The sequence below is a fragment of the Tiliqua scincoides genome, chromosome 9 (assembly GCF_035046505.1).
Source record: "Tiliqua scincoides isolate rTilSci1 chromosome 9, rTilSci1.hap2, whole genome shotgun sequence".
NCBI lineage: Eukaryota > Metazoa > Chordata > Lepidosauria > Squamata > Scincidae > Tiliqua > Tiliqua scincoides.
The window spans coordinates 44,649,717-44,667,118 of record NC_089829.1 but is presented as its reverse complement, the minus strand read 5'-3'; the positions used below and the strand labels follow the sequence as shown (position 1 = coordinate 44,667,118).

General features: G+C 47.3%; 1 protein-coding gene and 1 pseudogene across 4 annotated transcripts; one reads left to right on the top strand and one right to left on the bottom strand.

The window, feature by feature from the left end:
- Nucleotides 1-209: 209 nt before the first annotated feature.
- PDP2 (pyruvate dehydrogenase phosphatase catalytic subunit 2) lies at nt 210-10,162 on the bottom strand. 4 transcript variants are annotated; one of them, XM_066637812.1, is made up of 4 exons: nt 9,682-10,162; nt 8,459-8,540; nt 7,162-7,228; nt 210-4,258 (listed from the first exon to the last, which is right to left on the bottom strand). In XM_066637812.1, the coding sequence occupies exon 4, from the start codon at nt 4,201-4,203 to the stop codon at nt 2,602-2,604; it is 1,602 nt and encodes a 533-aa protein (XP_066493909.1). In that variant the 5' UTR covers nt 4,204-4,258; nt 7,162-7,228; nt 8,459-8,540; nt 9,682-10,162; the 3' UTR covers nt 210-2,601. The 4 variants fall into 4 exon arrangements, with proteins under 4 accessions (XP_066493909.1, XP_066493910.1, XP_066493911.1 ...); XM_066637813.1 differs by having other exon boundaries at nt 8,474-8,540; XM_066637814.1 differs by lacking the exon at nt 9,682-10,162 and adding an exon at nt 8,685-8,762.
- Nucleotides 10,163-16,698: 6,536 nt separating this feature from the next.
- Nucleotides 16,699-16,820, top strand: LOC136660713 (5S ribosomal RNA; annotated as a pseudogene).
- The last annotated feature ends 582 nt before the right edge of the window (nt 16,821-17,402 follow it).

The following is a 17,402-nucleotide window of genomic DNA, read 5'->3' as shown; positions in this document are numbered from 1 at the left end:
TTAGATTCCTTCTCTTTTCCTTCACCATTTTTGTCCCTTGTCAGAAGAGACCTTACCAACAGATCCAACCTACTCCTTACTTGAAGAAAAGAGACACATTGGCAACATAATCTTAGGTGTGTTTTCTCAAAAGCAAAGCCCATTCTGTGCAACAACTACATGGCTGCAGACCTTGGGGTAAAGCTCTGTATCCTCTCCCACCCCCCCACCCCGCTTAATAGCAAATGGTATTGGTTAATGGCTTCTCCCATCATCCCCACCAGCAAGTGGGAAGCTTCTTGGGTAGTAATAAGTCCTCCCTCTGCACCAGCCAATAGGAGAAGACCCTAGGAGCCCTGTAATGATACAGGGTCTCTGGAGGGATGCTCCCAACTGGGAAGTTGGGCACTGAAGTGTCTTGGCCAATCCATGCTATGCTGTTGGGGGGAGGGGGGTTCAGATGTTGGCCAAGTCAGGTGGGCTTTACTGATGAGGGTAAGCCCTTGTTCAGTACCTGACACCCCACACTGCCCCTAGTCTCACCTGACTAGTTTAATGGGTCTTACTCCCAGATAAGTGTGAAAACGATTGCAGGCTGATCTCTTATTGTTATGAAGTTTAATCATTCATTCTCACTTCCTGCCTTTCTCAGCCTCATTATTGCATCATGCAGTACATGGCACTTAAGATTGTAATTCCCCAGGCTTTATTCCTGAAACCAGAGGATCAGATGTAGCTTGGAGCACGTCGCAGACTTTAAACAGACAGGATGGAAAATTCCACCCTCTTCACCTGATTATCTACTAGAACGCTGCAGTAGGGCAGAATGTCTCAATGCTTGGAGTCAAGCACGTAGCTTTATTCTGATATATGCTTTATCCACTCGTTTGACCTGAAATGCAAAGGTAATTTCTCCCTTGAACTTCAAACTACCAGCGATCTGCAATACTATATAACCCTATGGAAATCATTTTCAAGGGAGCATTCAACAATCAGATTTGACAGACAACTAGTACTGGTTGCCAGTTCTGGACTGAATGTCCACTTAGGAACATAGGATGCTGCTTTGCATTAAGTCAGGCCACTGGTCCACCCAGCGGAGGATAATTTACACTGACAGGCTCTCTCTCAGGCAAAGGTCTTTCTCAGTTAGACCAGGAAATGCCAGGGATTGAACCTGGGACTTCTGCATGCAAAGCAGAGGCCCTTCCATGGAGCTACAGCCCCATCCCATTTAGGCACAAATCCTAACCAACTTTCCAGCACTGGCATGGCTGTGCCAATCGGGCTTGTGCTGCATCCTACAGTTTGGGGGCACTCATGGAAGCCTCCTCAAGGGAAGGGAATGTTTGTTCCCTTGCCTCGAAGCGGCATTACCCTTATGTCGGTGCTGGAAAGTGGGTTAGGATCGTGCCCTTAGCCCGTAAGTAAAACTAGTGACTTTATCAAAAAAATCCTGACATTTCTCAAGCAATTGAAGAACATCATGTTTTTATCCTACCAGCAAGCCAAAAATAGACAGCATCAACTGGAATTATTTATTTCCAAGTATACAAGTAACAGCAGCATAGGTCCCAGTGTTTAGATATGCTAAAATCTATTGGGATCGACGGTTTTTCCCCTTAGAGGCATTCTGCCAAGTGCCTTGCAAGCTAAGAAAAGGCATAAGTTCTGAGGAATTTTTAAAAATAGACAAAATTCCATAGGTTACAAAGTTTTGAGGCACAGATACAGTTAGTGCTACGGGAGCAGGGACAATCCACAAGCGCCTTGAGTTCCCAAAATACAGTATGAAATGTGTTCTAGCATCAATTAGTCCAGTGCCCAAACAGTGTCACAGTCAGAACAAGACGAAAGCTGAAGTGTCAAGCTTTAAATAGGTTAGGGGAGGGAAGCCAATCAAATCAATGCTTTCTTTTGAATGGATGCACTGTTCAGCGAAAACAAGATTTCCCCGTGGGAATAAGCACATGAACTAAGACGGTTTAGTGTGCTCGCTTGGAAGGAAGCCTCACTGAAACGTAGCACTTTGGGGAAACAATCTCTTGGGAAGCCTGTAGTAGCTATCAATAAAAGCCTTTTTTGTGCAAGCCCTTGTACGTTAGCAATATAAGTGGCACTAGAACAATATCCTACTAAAAACAGACATTTCCCTACTAAAAAATGTGTGTTAGGAGTGCACTCTGGCGGGGACAGTCTTCACACATGCAGTCTTTGCACTGGTAGCTGTTTTGGCACCTGGACTTGAAAAGAACAGCACTGGCTCTCAATCTGATATTAAGTTCATTCAATGCAAGCAGCTTCTGTGAACACAGCATCGTTCACCATCAGTTCAAACAAGAAGATTTGGCCACCCTGTGGAGACCTAGCCTCCACTGGAGCTTTACAAAGCTGGCAGCATCTCTATCCCAACCCCCAAGTGTCTTAAAGTCTTCTAGAACGTAAGCAAGAATTCATGTAAATATTATTGGAATCAGCCAAGATTAGGCTGCTGGAGCCAGGATAGAGTTTAGGGGACTTTTACACAACATCATTTCTAGGGACTTAGCAAATAGCAAGAACAAAAACCCTTAATGGTCCCCCCAGAATTAACCACGTTCGCTTCAAAACTAGGCAGGTCCCTCATTCATTCTCCCTGTAGTAACCTTCAATTGTATCCGAATTAAAATATACCACAGTCACTGTGATGTCGTCCCTATACATCCGTGCCAGGTCATCAGGAAGAGTCAACATGGCCACAAGCTTTTCTGGGTCTATCTCTCCATGTTCGTTGTTGCCAACTGCATGCCGGATGAGATGGGTGGCCACATTCTGGTCGTAGGAGTGGACGTGCTGAGCTTTCCTCTGAAGCAGCAAGTTCTGCATGTATCCCAGGTTGGTGGGTTTCTTCAAACCAAGTGGCTTTTTCTGGACACCAGTTTCAAGCAGATGCCCCACAACAAGATTGACCACCTCTTCATTAGTCAACATGTCCCACAAGCCATCGGAAGCAATCACTAAAAATTTATCCTGCGTTCTTATTTTGTGGTAGGTGACTTCAGGCTCTGCAGTTAGATAAGGAGGGGTGTGGTAGTTGGGAGGGACATACTCATAAATGCTCAAGTCCTCTGAATTGCAACTGTTTCCCAACACGCTGCGCTGCAGTTCCTGGCTCCACTTGAATCGGACATCTCCGAAAGCTCTAGAGGGCATAAGGACCCCCAGCAACCTGTTGTTCACAATCAGAGTATCCTCTTCGGATGCTGGGTGCTCCTTCTTCAGCCTCAAGGTTTCCATTCTGTTGAAGGCATTGTGGTCTTGAGTAAGAGGCAGTGCGGACCATGATCCATCTTGGTTCTGGACCCCTAAAATGGCTCTGCAGTCACCAGTGTTTGCAACGTGCAAGTGAATGCTATTGATGTGAGCCACGCATGCTGTTGCACCTGAAAAGGCCACTTGGAGAGCTATAGTTTTTGTCAACTCATTTTCTGTGGGAGCCTGAACCTCCAACGAGATGTCCGAATCCAGTCTTTTAAATGCATGGATCAAGGCATCTTCCACACTCAGGCCTTGCCCTATGTCCAAGGTCAGCAAGTCCTGCCAATAAACTCTGAGCTTTTCCAAATGCAGTGAGGCCATTTCTTGAAAGAAGCTGTCTTTTGGGTGTTTGTACCACTGCAGGATAGGCTGGACTGGCTTCATAGACTCCATGGCCAACTCGATTTCTTCCAGCGTTTGCTGAGACAAAAGAGAAACAATGATGTAAAAAAACAGCCTCTCGCTGACCAGCTGAGCACAAGCGTATCCTGCGTGGCCGTCAAAGACCCCAAACATCATCTCTCTGGTCTGCAAGCAAGCCGCGGCACTCCTACGGTCCTCATTTGGGGTGTTGGCCGCCAAAAGGTTGCTCTCAAATTTCAGCACAGAGCTACGGTTCTTCCCATCAAATTCCGGTAGCGTGTGTGACAACTCACTTGCCCTTAATATATTATTGACTTGCGATGGTGTTAGATGGAAGGAGAAGTCTTCTTCTTCTGTGGAGGTGTGTCTGAAAGCTTTTCTCACTGTGAAAACATTTTCTGCGCCACAGCTGCAATTTGCCAGGAGAGATGAAAATGGCCCTTTGGCAAGCAAGCCCCTCCACACGGCTTTGTGTTGGCTTGAAACACACCTGGAATACAAACGTCCTTGACCGTGCAGAGCAGAGATGGTGCTTCTTGCAGAGTTTACAAACCAGGAGGACATTGTACTCCGAATCCTAACAACTCTGCTGTATTATAAGCAGGGTATTTTGAAAAGCCTACAAGTAAAGAAATAAAATAAAGCCATAGTTAAATCAGAAACATGCAATAAAACTTCATGCTATTCCCGACACACAGCACTGATGTTAAATGCTGAGTTTATGGACTAATTGGCTATTGAGGATATAGAAGCTTTACAGAAGAATTCTTTTTTTGTATTCTAATTCAAATCAATTTATAATAATTCTTGGGGTTCCTATAGCACTTTTACAGTGTGCAAAGTACTTCACAGGTATCTCAACGCAAGCCTTACAACTACAACATAAAATCAGTATTAATTATTATTATTATTAAGAATATTTATATATCACTTTTCAGCCAGAAGTTCACAAAGCAGAAGTTCCCAACTTAGAAACAGCTTGTGCTCCCGAAGTTTGTAAACTGGTTGTTTGGAACACACTTTCAGTGTTATAAGTGTTGCTGAGATATCAGGCTAGCTAGCCCATAAAAGTCCTTTAACTCAGCTCTTTACCTCCTTTCCCTTATCCTTCCCACTATCTCTCTCCTTCTCCTGCCTCTTTCTCTTCTTTCTCCTTCCTTCTGCCTCTCTTTGTCAGCTCTGATTGAGACAATAATCAATACAGGTTCTTGAACTATGCAACTAAACTCCTTTGTTCTATATTTAGAGTCTCAGGGCCCAATCCTACCTGGGACTAGTGTTGGCACTGAGCTCCAGCTCCTGGGGGCTGCAAACATGCCATAAGGCCAGCGCCAGTCAGAGCTGAGCCTCAGCATTGCGTAGAGAGCTGATCGGCTCTCTTGCAATGGTATTTTGAGGATGGGGAGAGGCAACTTTTGATAGATACTTTATTAACGGTCACCCGACCAGCTAGTCACAAAACAACACAACAAAATACACAAAATTAAAACCAACATCCCTTTACACATATATAAAATCATAAAATCATCAATTTATACTCTCAGTTTTCTTTCTTATCAACTGTGCAGCATGACAGAAACGGGCCACCCTGAGCGATATATCAGGATTTACATCAGACAGCAGAAAGGCAAGCTGCTCCTCCACCTGCATCCCCATTACAGCGCCAAAGATCGGGAAAATAAATTTAGATAGCAAATCATCATACTTTGGACACTGCAGAATAATGTGGGCAGTTGTCTCCACCACATTATTATGGCAGGGGCACAGTCTCTCTGAATAAGGACGCTTTGCGTAACGCCTCAAAAGAACTGCTGATAGGAGTGCATTGCACCTGGCTTTAGTAAAAGCAATCCTGAATTTTGGAATAATGATGTTATAAAAATACCTGGCAGAGAAAGCGTAAGAGCTTGATCCCCAAGAAAAACATATGTAGAAAGTCTGGCTCTCGCAGATCTCATTTCAAGATCCACCAACCTCTGACGCAAAATTTCTTTTGCGTCTCCCAGGCTCATCATCATTAAAGACTCAGGGGAAAGATCGCAAAAATTAAAGTAATCCAGGCACCTCTTTTCCCAGGAGCCTATAAAGGGATCCAAAAAGATCAAATGAGTAAAATTACCCTGTCTCGAGAGAATCTTCAAAAAATAATGCAAGGCATTTAGCCACATCGACATCTCTATACTTGGGGTACCAGATTCCAGCCTAACCACAGTATTCGGCACACATCGGGGGACATACATCAGTTGATGCAAAAATTTGGTCTGGATCACCTCTAAAGACCTGGTGTTTAAATATGGGGCGATCTCAGAACCATAAAGCAATTGAGCCCTAGTTTTAGCATTATGCAGCCTTAGAAGACAGAGGCTCTGAAGTCGATGCTGGCAAAATAGCTGGCACAGACTTGAGAACTCCCATTGCAGGGCTTGAGGTCTAAAGCCCCCTTCCCCTGAGAGACCTCCAGCGGCGCTGCTGGATGCAGCAGTTGACATCAAAGATCACAGCTAAAACTGCTCTGTGGAGGGACTCTGTATGGTGCTGACATAATCACTTGAACAGGAGCACTTGCCGCCTCTGGCAAGTGGATTTCTGAATGTCTGTACACAGCAAAATGAGATATTTCACTCCATTGTAAAACAGTGGAGCCATCTTATATAATTCCCATTGAAATTTACAGGAAGACTGCAGATGTGGGCTCTGTATTGGAATCCTGGAAGTTATTTCGAGGAAATAGGATGTGGTGTCAGCAGTGGCCCTTAGCTCTGGTGAATCTGGGGAACAAAGGGTTAAGGCCTGGGCTTTTAGCAAAGGGTGTGCTGCACAGCTGCAGCCACTAGAGGCAAAGAGGTCTTGAGGGATATAAGCAGCACCTGATGCAGAGAGAGTTGGTGAGTTGCAGATGGAGAGTGGAAGAGGGAGAGGGGACTTACTGGCTAAACAAACTGACTTCTTAGCTTACTGGCCTGATGACTCTTGGACTCACTCTCTGGCTAACTGACTTACTGGCACACCAATTCACAGACTGGTGAACAAACAGTTTCCTGGCACACCAATTCACTGGCAAACAAACAACAAGCTTGCACCCTGACTGATGGACTGGAGGACAGACAATGGACTGGTGCACTGACTGGCAGATTAACTGATGGACTAATCAAACAGAGACAGCTGAGTGGTGGAGAGCTGAGGTGGTGCTGCTGTACCTGAAAGGACTGCTGCTTGGAGAACTGGGAGGAAGGACCCTGCAAACGTACAGGCAAGCCACCTACTAGTCTCCTTCCTCCTGGTGCTGGGGTTTAGCAGTCAGTGGATATGCTGCTAGAGCTAGCTGTGCTGGAGCTGGGGGAGGGGCTAAGTAGCTTGACGTGGGCATAAGTTCTCTAGGCCAAAGGCAGAATGGGAATTTGGCAAACAGGCTCCAATCCTGAACATGCTTACACACCATCTCCACCAACTATCATAAAGGTTGGTGGGTTGGTTGAGGGCAATCTCGGAACAGAAAGAATCCTTTTCCAAATCTGTACTTACAATGTAATTCTTGACAAATCCTCAATAACAGCTGGGCATTTTCCCCTAGAGAAATGGGTTCTTATACCTGCAAAATCATGAAAAGCAAGAGATGTTTCCAAAGTGGGGAATATCTGAATAGTACATCTTGCATTGAGAGCTCCCAGAAATGTTCTAGCCAAAGTGACCAGGCCATTATTGACCTATTACAACACTCAAGTGTTCATGATAACCTATTGCTCTAGGAGCAGGGGAGCACACTACAATATCACATACTTATCTTGCCTGCTGGGGTGGGGGGTCAGGTACAAAGCTCTGCCTGCTACAGCAAGTTGGGAGAGCTATTATTTTAAATATCTGTTTATCACTTTTCAACCACAAGGAATGAGAAGATGGTTTTTTCTCCCAAAGGAGCTAGCAACTTTAAAAAAATCCACAGAAACACAAGGAAGACACCAGCAAAGAGCCACTGAAAGAAATGCAATGCTGGGCCAGTAGCATAAAAATGTAAGAGAATCACCACTTAAAAAGCTGCCTCTTCATGCCATTTGCAGGGAGGTGTGAGGCTACAATCCTCAGCACACTCAGGAGTAAGCTCCTTTGAACAGACTAGGATTTACCACCAAGTAAACATGTATAGGATTGTGCTGGTAGTGATGAGGCTGTCAGCTGCTCATTGCCCAGAGCAATCAGAGCTCTGCCCTCTGGGTCAGGGATTGGACGAGTTTCTGGAGGAAAAATCCATTATGGGGTACAAGCCATGATGTGTATGCGCAACCTCCTGATTTTAGGAATGGGTTAAGTCAGAATGCCAGATGTAGGGGAGAGCACCAGGATGAGGTCTCTTGTTATCTGGTGTGCTCCCTGGGGCATTTGGTGGGCCGCTGTGAGATACAGGAAGCTGGACTAGATGGGCCTATGGCCTGATCCAGTGGGGCTGTTCTTATGTTCTTATGTTCTTAGGGTGCAAGGTTATGAACTATGGAGAGGGACCTACTTCCCCTTCCTTTCAACAGTTTGCCCCAAATCATGTCTGTGCACAGATACTGTCTGTCTTGGATGAGTTGTGAATCCTCCCTGATCCCAAAGCACACAAATCACCTGTGTCTGTTCTGTCTAGCTAATTTTTATTAGAAAATACCAGATGTTGCATGTGTCAATAGGTAAATATTCCCCTCCCACTACCTTTCTTCTCTATTTTTGTTCTCCTGCTTCCTTATCTCCCTCTATGCCCTGCCACCATTCCTCCAGCCTACAAACAATATGTTCTCCATCTGTTTATGGACATATGATGAATGAAATATTAAAAAAAAATAACCTGGCAGTATGTTACCCTGTTAGTAAGCCAGGCTTCTGCTGTCTCCCACTGTATGACGAATGTAGGTGCCGTCTCGATCAGCCTGTTGAAAATCAAAACAAACAAGAAGGTTATTAAAGGGGGATGCAAACAGGACATTCATAAAATAGTGGCAGAACTGAAGCCATCACTCCCTAGCACATGCAGCATCAACTAGGACAGCACTGTGTGAAACAAGGGCACCCACCTTGCATCTGGATGGCAGGAGTTCTCCACTAGTGGCATAGCTAGGGGGTGCACAGCACTGCAAAGTTTTGTAGGGAGCCTCACAGAAGTGTGCAGGTGGCCCCTTCCCCTCCCCTTCAAAGGCATTCTGAGTGGTGGAGGTGTACACCTGGCTCCAAAGAGAAAGGAGAGGTGCCACCTGCATGCTGCAGTGAGGCTCCCTGCAAAACTTATTGCTTTGCAGCCCCCTCTAGCTATGCCACTGATCTCAACTATCCTCCCACAATGATAGCTTCAGAAGAGGAAAGGAAGCTGTATGCCAGCTCCTGTCAATCCTCCTGGAGCTCCAGCCCACACACCAGTTGTTCAGCAACGCGTGCACATAAAATTCAACAGTATTCAAGTTTCCCTAAAAGCAAGTTCATACAAGGTTGCATGGGGCAAGACTCTGGCTTTGTCACAAGATTTGCTCTGTTAACAGGTCAGGCAAGGTAACTATTATTATTGGAGAGATCGGGATAAGAGTGGTTATCTCGTTGGCTATAGCAGGACTTGGGTGAAGTCTGCTTACTTTTTTTTTTTTAATTATCATGCTAAAGTACTATTGGCAAGTCTGACAGGGTTCCAAAAATGCCAGCAAACAGGTTCCAAAAGGAAATGAAGGCGAGGAAAAGTAAACACAGGAGGGAATTGAACAGTGAAGGCAAAAAAAAAAAAGCATACAATTTTCACATTGCAAAATACACAACATGCACCTTACACACCCACGTGGATCTGCATGCATGCACCATGAGCATTAGGAAGAAGAAGCAAGCATCGTTTCAATCCACTGCTAACAATCATACATAAAAGGGCCTGAACGGTTTTGACCTACCTCTTCTGGATGTCTAAAAGTTGGAAGGGTTATTGAACGCTTACTGCAGGCCCCTACGAAATTAGAGTCTCCCCCCAGGCCACCCCACCTCTGTGTCAGGGGCTATGGCTTTCAAAAAACAAATCAAGCACAGACTCCTACGCACCTGTTCAATGGGGCTTACTTAGAAGTAAGCATGCACTGGATTGCAGCTGAAGGCGGGTTCTGAAGAATTTGGTTCTGGAGTTTAGAAACTGGAAATTCTTTTGGAGGAAGGGGGGGCGGTTTCACCAGCTGCTCTTCTAGATTTCCCTTGGAGAGCTGCAATTCCACCTGTTCAGCTCCATGCCAGGAAGACTGTTGCCTGCTGATTGCTGCAGCTGGTTCTCATCTCTGAAAAAGACTGAGATGGCGGGAGGAGACCTGGCTATGGTTTGGGTAGTTCTTTCCTCCCTTGGGTCAGTGATCAGCGCTGCCTGGCTAGCCACAAGCTGTCTCCTCCTGGTCAGGGATCAGCCCTGCGCGCCGAGCCCCAGATCCCTCTCCTCCTGGTCAGCCCTGCCTGCCTGGCCACAGATGCCTCTCCTGCTGGTCAGGGATCAGCCCTGCCTGGCCAGCCACAGCTCCGTCTCCACCCCCTTCCCGGTCAGCCCATTCTCCCCATTGTGGACTGAGGCGCCGCGGCTGGGGAGGTGGGAACAGCTCGGCTAACTCCTCCCCGGGAGCGCAGAGCGATTGGCTGCCGGCGGGGGCGTGGGGGGTTCGCGCGGAGCCCAGGCGCGCCCGGGGCGGAGTTAAGGAGACGTGCAGGGGCCGGACACGCGGGTGGCTCGCAGGAGCGCGAGGAGAGCACGTTCTGGGCCCCAGGGGGCTGCTGCGGGGCTGGCTTCCAGGAGGGCGGGCGCTGCCTGCGCAGCATCCCCAGGCACTGGGGGCACTGTATCCGTTCGGGGCGCCGCGGAGGCTGCAGCCCCGCAGATGCAACTGGTCCTGCCCTCCCAGAAGCCGCTGGCGTAGCTAGAGGGGGGGGCAAAGTACCCAGGCTTGCAGGGAGCCTCACTGCAGCGTGCAAGGGGCCCCTGCCCCTCCCCTTCGGAGCCATTCTAGGAGGAGCTGTATCCCAGCCCCAGTATCCCAAGAAGCTGTGAATGTAGCCACCCGCGTGTCCGGCCCCTGCCCCTGCAGGAGGGAGCAGTGGCTCCGAAGGGGAGGGGCAGGGGCCCCTTGCACGCTGCAGTGAGGATCAGGATCGGGCCCCAGGAGCGTAGCCTCCGTTTTGCTCCCCCCTCCCCCGCCTGGATGGCTCCAAAGGGGAAGGGTCCCTTGCACGCTGCGGTGAGGCTTCCTGCAAGACTACAGGGGTGCTTTGCCCCCCTGTAGCTACGCCCCTGCCAGAAGCCAACCTTCTGATCAGAGCCGAACCTGCGAGGCAGCAGCAACCACTAGGCCTGCTGGCCCTGGCTTTCCTTCCTCCCTAGGCCTGGACGGTCCTTACCCGCTTGGCTTAGGAAGCCAAAACAGCCCCGCGCTGGAGCTGACCGCGTGCCACGGGCGCGTACCGGCTGCTCCTCCTCCTGCTGCCCGGGCTGTCCACGCCTCCGGTGTCCCCGCTTCAGCTCGCATTCATTCCGGTGGCTCCGCCTCTGGGGCTGGGGCAGCTCCCACGGGGTGGGGGGTCACGCAGGCTGGTGCCTAGGGTCCCTTGGGGTTTTTTTGAAGCCCCTCCCAAAGTCCTCGGGGCTAAAAGATCGCCAGACTATGCATGCCTACCCAGAAGTAAGCCACATTATAGTCAATGGGGCTTACTCCCAGGTAAGTGTGGATAGGATTGCAGCCTAAGGTGGTCACAGGCATAATAAGTCCTATGCACTTTTCCTTGGGAAGAAGTCCAATTGAATTTAATGGGGCTTACTTCTGAGTAGACACAATGCTGTCCAAGTGGGTGCAAGGCAGGGAAGGGGAACCTTTGTTCTCACAAAGTTGTGAGCCAGCTTTCAGATTTTCCAGGGCTCTTCTTGGGGCTGGATGTTAAGTGATGAGAAAGTGGGGCCAAGAGAGGAAGGATCTTGGTGGGCCTGGTGGGAAAAAGAAAACTAGGCCAGAGTTTGTGATGGGAAACTATTCCAAACTGGGGATTTTCCACCACAGTCCAAGTGCTTTCTTCCCCTCCTCGCACCGCCATCCTGTCTTATTTTTATGATTTACAAACTTGAAATATTGTCTAATAAAAAGTTCGTTTGTTTGCTTAAGATCTAGCTTGAAGAAATGTTCGGTGACTCTCAGAAGCTTGCTTGCTTCTTTGGGACATTTGAATTGGTTGCAATCATCATTTGGGCATCACATTTTGAGAAGACCATTGGTTAGCCAAAACAGGTTCGGAGAAGAGCAGCGAGATTGGTGAGGGTCTGGAATGCAGATCTGTGAGGACTGGTTAAAAGAGCTTGGTATGTATAACCTAGAGCAGAGAAGACAAAGGGGAGATATGATGGCTATCTGCCAGATATCTGAAGGGGGGTCATACAGGAGAAGGGGAAGACTTGCCCTCCATTGCTCTTGAGGCCAGAAAGAGAACCGATGAGTCAAAACTATTTTTTGTTGTTGGCAACCTTCAGTCTCGAAAGACTCTGGTATCGCGCTCTGAAAGGTGGTTCTGGAACAGCGTCTAGTGTGGCTGAAAAGGCCGATTCGGGAGTGACAATCCCTTCCACACTGGGAGCAAGTGCAGTCCGTCCCTGGTCTGTCTCCCTGGCTATGGGCCTTCCTTCTTTGCCTCTTTGCCTCAGTCTGTTGGCAAAGTGTCTCTTCAAACTGGGAAAGGCCATGCTGCACAGCCTGTCTCCAAGCGGGCCACTCAGAGGCCAGGGTTTCCCACCTGTTGAGGTCCACTCCTAAGGCCTTCAGATCCCTCTTGCAGATGTCCTTGCATCGCAGCTGTGGTCTACCTGTAGGGTGCTTTCCTTGCAAGAGTTCTCCACAGAGGAGATCCTTTGGGATCCGGCCATCATCCATTCTCATGATATGACCGAGCCAAAACTATAGGGTCTTTGATTTAGGTTGGAAGAATTTCTTAACTCTAAGAGCGTGGAGGTTTTCAAGCAGAGGCTGCACTGGGATGCTGTAGTGGCTTGCACTGAGCAGAGGGTTGGAGTAGATGACCCCCAAGACCCTTCCAGCTCGAACATTCTGTGATTGTGATCAAGAATGTTACTGTTGTTTGGATTTTTTTTTCCTTGGATGGAGCAATGTGACTGCCTGCAGTGCTGTATCTCAATGTAAGCCTGCCTTATGGGGGAGCAAACATCATTAGGCTTTTTTCAAAGACCCCGCTCAGATCTCCAAATTATAGTCTTGAGTCAGGATTAATTGCAAAGGGGCTGTGCTACAAATGGAAATGGCTGTGCATATGTGGGGCACATATCTGGGTCTTGTGAGCAACTCGTACTGAGAGTAATCAAAAGCAGAGATAAAACACTCCTGAGTTAATAAGTGGCTGCATTATTTGCATAAAAATGCTGTTATGAGCTCAAGCAATTAAGCGTTCAGCTCATTCCTCAAGGAGTCCATTTATGGCTCCATTATCTGCAAAGGAAGTGGGCACAAATCATAAATGATTTTATATGATTGGTATCCACACAAACAAGGCTGGCGCAAGAACACAGCCCTGCTTTACTCCGCTTCGGATGTCAAAGGGGTCTGATGTGGAGCCATCGAAGACAACAGTGCCCTTCATGTCCTTGTGGAAAGATCTGATGATACTGAGGAGCCTGGGTGGAAGGCCCATAGCCAGGGAGACAGACCAGGGACAGACTGCACTTGCTCTCGGTGTGGAAGGGATTGTCACTCCCGAATCGGCCTTTTCAGCCACACTAGACACTGTGCCAGAACCACCTTTCAGAGCGCGATACCAGAGTCTTTCGAGACTGAAGGTTCCCAACAGGTGGTATCCACACAGTTTGTTTTGGTTTACTGATAACATTGCATGGATCTACCTGCTAAAAGCTTTGACTATGTGCTTGTATCCTCTGTATTTCACCTGCTCAGCAAATTTTGAATCGGGAACTTTCTTGCTCACAGCTCTTAACCACTGCTTGACATTATTACCCAACTGACCCAATTATACCAATTGGAAGTGTTTGTATCTGTGGGGGTATCTGTGCCTAAGATGATGTAGCTCATCTAATTTGATCCCTTAAGTGTTTAGGGGGTAGGCATCGTGAAAATTGACACTCCTTGTGATTAGCCTCTGCTGCCAGCAGGGTGATCTATTAAAAGCATGGATCGCTTTAATATAGAAGACCTCAGCTATTCAGAGATGATATTCCAGGGTGGCCTGTATGCATGGGTCACAGGGAGGCATGGCACTGAGTATTCATAATCAGTGGCGTTACTACGGTTTGTGTCACCCAGTGTGGAAGGCTAGCACATCACCCCTATGATGGACTTCCTCCCATGCAGTGGGCGTGGCAAGATCCTGGGCAGTAAGCGTGGTGATGTACTATCACCCCACCCTTGCTAGTTGTTTTTTTTTTTTGCTATAACTTTTGATAGAATAGAGATATTTCAACACAGGTTATTTCATTGCATTCTGCATTAAATGACTCATCAATTGATATGTAACATGATGGCATTATTCAAAAATACCAAGATATTAAAAATTTTGGCAAGTAGTGGTGTCATCCTCCCTCCTTGTGTGGCACCGGGTGCGCCCTGCACCCCCTAGTGATGCCACTGTTTGTAATTGTAACAACCTGTTTTTGCCTATCATCCAGAGCAGGGGTGCTCACACTTTTTTGGCTGGAGAACTACTTTGAAACCCAGCAAGGCCCGGAGATCTACCAGAGTTTTTTTACAATGTTCGCGCCATCATAACATATAACATTTATGTGTACAATGTATGTTGGTGTACCTTGCATAACCGCATAAGCCAATATTGCACAACACAACATAATTAACTATAAACATTTTTTGTAATTACGTGAGTTTACTTTGATGACTTGCACTGAAGTGAATCAGCCAAGGATGCATAGTCCAGACAGTAGCTGCTGACAGCCAGCCTCAAGCACACTTCCAAATGTTCATCAGTCATGCTGGAACGGTACTTGGACTTAATGATCTTCATGTAGGAAAAGGCTGACTCACATAAATAAGTGGAGCCCTTCCTGCCTCAGGTGCTCTTATATCCCTGAGGGCCCTATTGCCTTCAAGTGGCTGCAGCTGTGCAGCACACTCTGCTGGATGCCCAGGCCTTACCCTTAAAGGGGCCACTGCTGACACCACACCCTACCTCCTTGCCAGAACTACCAAGATTCCAATACAAGTGGGGGGGGGAGCAGATCTCTATACAGACCAGTGCAAAAACGGGAAAGGTGTGGGGGAGGAAAGATCTCTATATAGACATCACAGCAAGACCAGTGCAAAACCCCTTGCACACAGAACCAACAGATGGAAGTTGGGGGGGGGGGCAGATCTCCATACATACCAGTGCAAAAACAGGGGAAAGGTAAGTCAGCCCCAGTAGAGTGAATGGGGCTCACTCCCAGGGATGCGTGGACGGGAGAGAAGCCTGTGATCTACTCATTTTGCCTCACGATCGACTGGTCAATCACGATCGACGTACTGAGCACCCCTGATCCAGAGGAACTCTGCTCTCCAGTTATACAGACTTCAAGGGGGGGGGGCTAGAACAAGGAACACAATGAAGACCCCTCTACTAGTCATGGCAATGATCCATTGCATTCCCTTCTTCCATGGCTCTGAGCACATAAAACGAGTGACAACTGAAGGGACATTTTGTGCCGATATGGTCCATAGTACAGTGAAAAATGCTGACTTTTCACAGAGATGATGATCATTTTGCTCCAGGTAGACATAACATCTGACCCTGCACATCCTTGGCTAAGCCAGATATATTTCAAAGAGGGGATGTGCCCTTGGGGAGAGAAGAAAATGATACTGTATATTGAAAGTGAAACAATTTCTTTAGTTAAACTTAGGCACGTATAATGCAAAGGACGCAGTTTTTCAATGGCAATCCTTAGCTATTTGTGAAGACATTGAGATTTTGGGGCTTCCACTGGGTTCTCAAGGTGATCTCTCTCCTGCTCAAATTGCCACCTACCGCAGTGGTCACACATGTCCCATGCTATTTCTAGCCAGTAAGACAGCAGTAACAGCTGGTATATCATATCCCAGTTGAGTATTTTAATATATGCACAGTCATAGTTCCATAAAGGTGAACCTGGGTCAAACAAGTTAGCGCAAAGTTCCACTCACATTCTTTGGTTTTATGAGAGCAGACTCTGGCCTTTGAACCTACAAAATAACACAAAGCATATTCTGTGGTCCCACTAAAAGAAACATAGTTCAAGAGTTGCGAGTCACAAAAGAACTTTCTTTACCCTTGCACACTCACACTTTAATCTTCAAGTCAACCTGATTTGTAGCACTGGCCCATCTATGTAGTCAATTGAGGTGGTTGCTTCAGGTGTAAGATTGTTGTGGTTGCCCACCTCTGTCCAACCATTTGCTTTCATTGCTCCTCCTTCTCTCAGTCCCTAGACTGGAGAAGGAAGAGGAAGTATGGAGGGGAGGGGTGGGCTTCAGCATCTCCAACACTCTAGTCCAGGGACATCAAACTTGTTTCCTTCAGCAGACCAAATAGCATTCATGGTGCCTGCTGAGAGCTAGAAGTGAAATAATTAAGCAGATGATGGCCAGAAATAAGGACTTCATTCTCACATAGGAATCATCAGCTGCAAAAAGCAGAAGAGAAAATCTTGATCATATTTTCAAGATATGAGAGAGCCCAATTATCACATGGGCCAGATAAAGATTCCCTCTGTAAGCCACCCAGCAAGCTCTGTGTGCTGTTTAGGTTGTTAGCTATTCAGGGTTTGCCCAGAGAAACTAGCGGGATACAAGAGTTAATAGTTTTTGATTAGGTGTAGCAGGCTTCTGAGTTCAAATTTTCACTTGGCTGCAAATCTTTGGTGGGCTACTTTGGACCACTCACCATCTCTCAGTCTAAACTACCTCACAAAGTTGTTGAAAGCATAAAATGGGGGGGGGTGTGTGTCATATACCCCAAAGTAGCCTGATTCTACAATGCACATAACATAATGGTGAATAAGGCCATGTAGCTGAACCCAGGAATCTCAATGTCCCATATTACAAATCAGCTGGCATCCATAGTACAACTGTTACCCTGCACATGCCCGATCTCGTCTGATCTCGGAAGCTAAGCAGGGTCAGACCTGATTAGTACTTGGATGGGAGACCGCATGGGAATACCTGGTGCTGTAGGCTTATACCATAGTCTTTCGAGACTGAAGGTTGCCAACCAACCAACCAAACATAGTACAGAGGCATCTGTACTGAGTCCCCTTGGATCATTTGGGCCCTGGCAGCTGCTCCAGTACCCGGGGCTGACATTGGCCAGTTTCATTGGCCAGTTTCAGAAGCACTTGCTTCAGGGAAAGCATGTTTGGAATTCCAAGGTAAGATTTATCAGGAATTTATCATTTTCAAGTGGCTGAAACAGGGCAGTGAAAGTTGCCCGCCTGGTATGAGAGTGTTTTTTGGTTCCTCTCCAGAATGACCTCAAATACCATCAAAAGTCAAAGATGGGTGTTGCTGAAACCCTTTCTAAGAACCGCTGCAATATGGGGCTTATCTTACGGCCTTATCACTTGGCCTTATCGCACAGCCACTGTTGCTCTCTCCCTGCTGCTTTCCTATTTCTATCTCCACAACCTTTGTGCAACATTGAAGCCCCATTGGTGTGAGTCACCTTGCTGCGTTTTGTTACCCGCACCTGTTCATTGATAATTCACACTGTGCATGCCACTCATGTGGACTTTTGTGTCTTGAGCACCTCCTGGAAACTCC

Coding starts and splice junctions, on each gene's coding strand:
- PDP2 (XM_066637812.1), bottom strand. CDS start 4,203: ATGTCCTCCTGGTTTGTAAACTCTGCAAGAAGCACCATCTCTGCTCTG.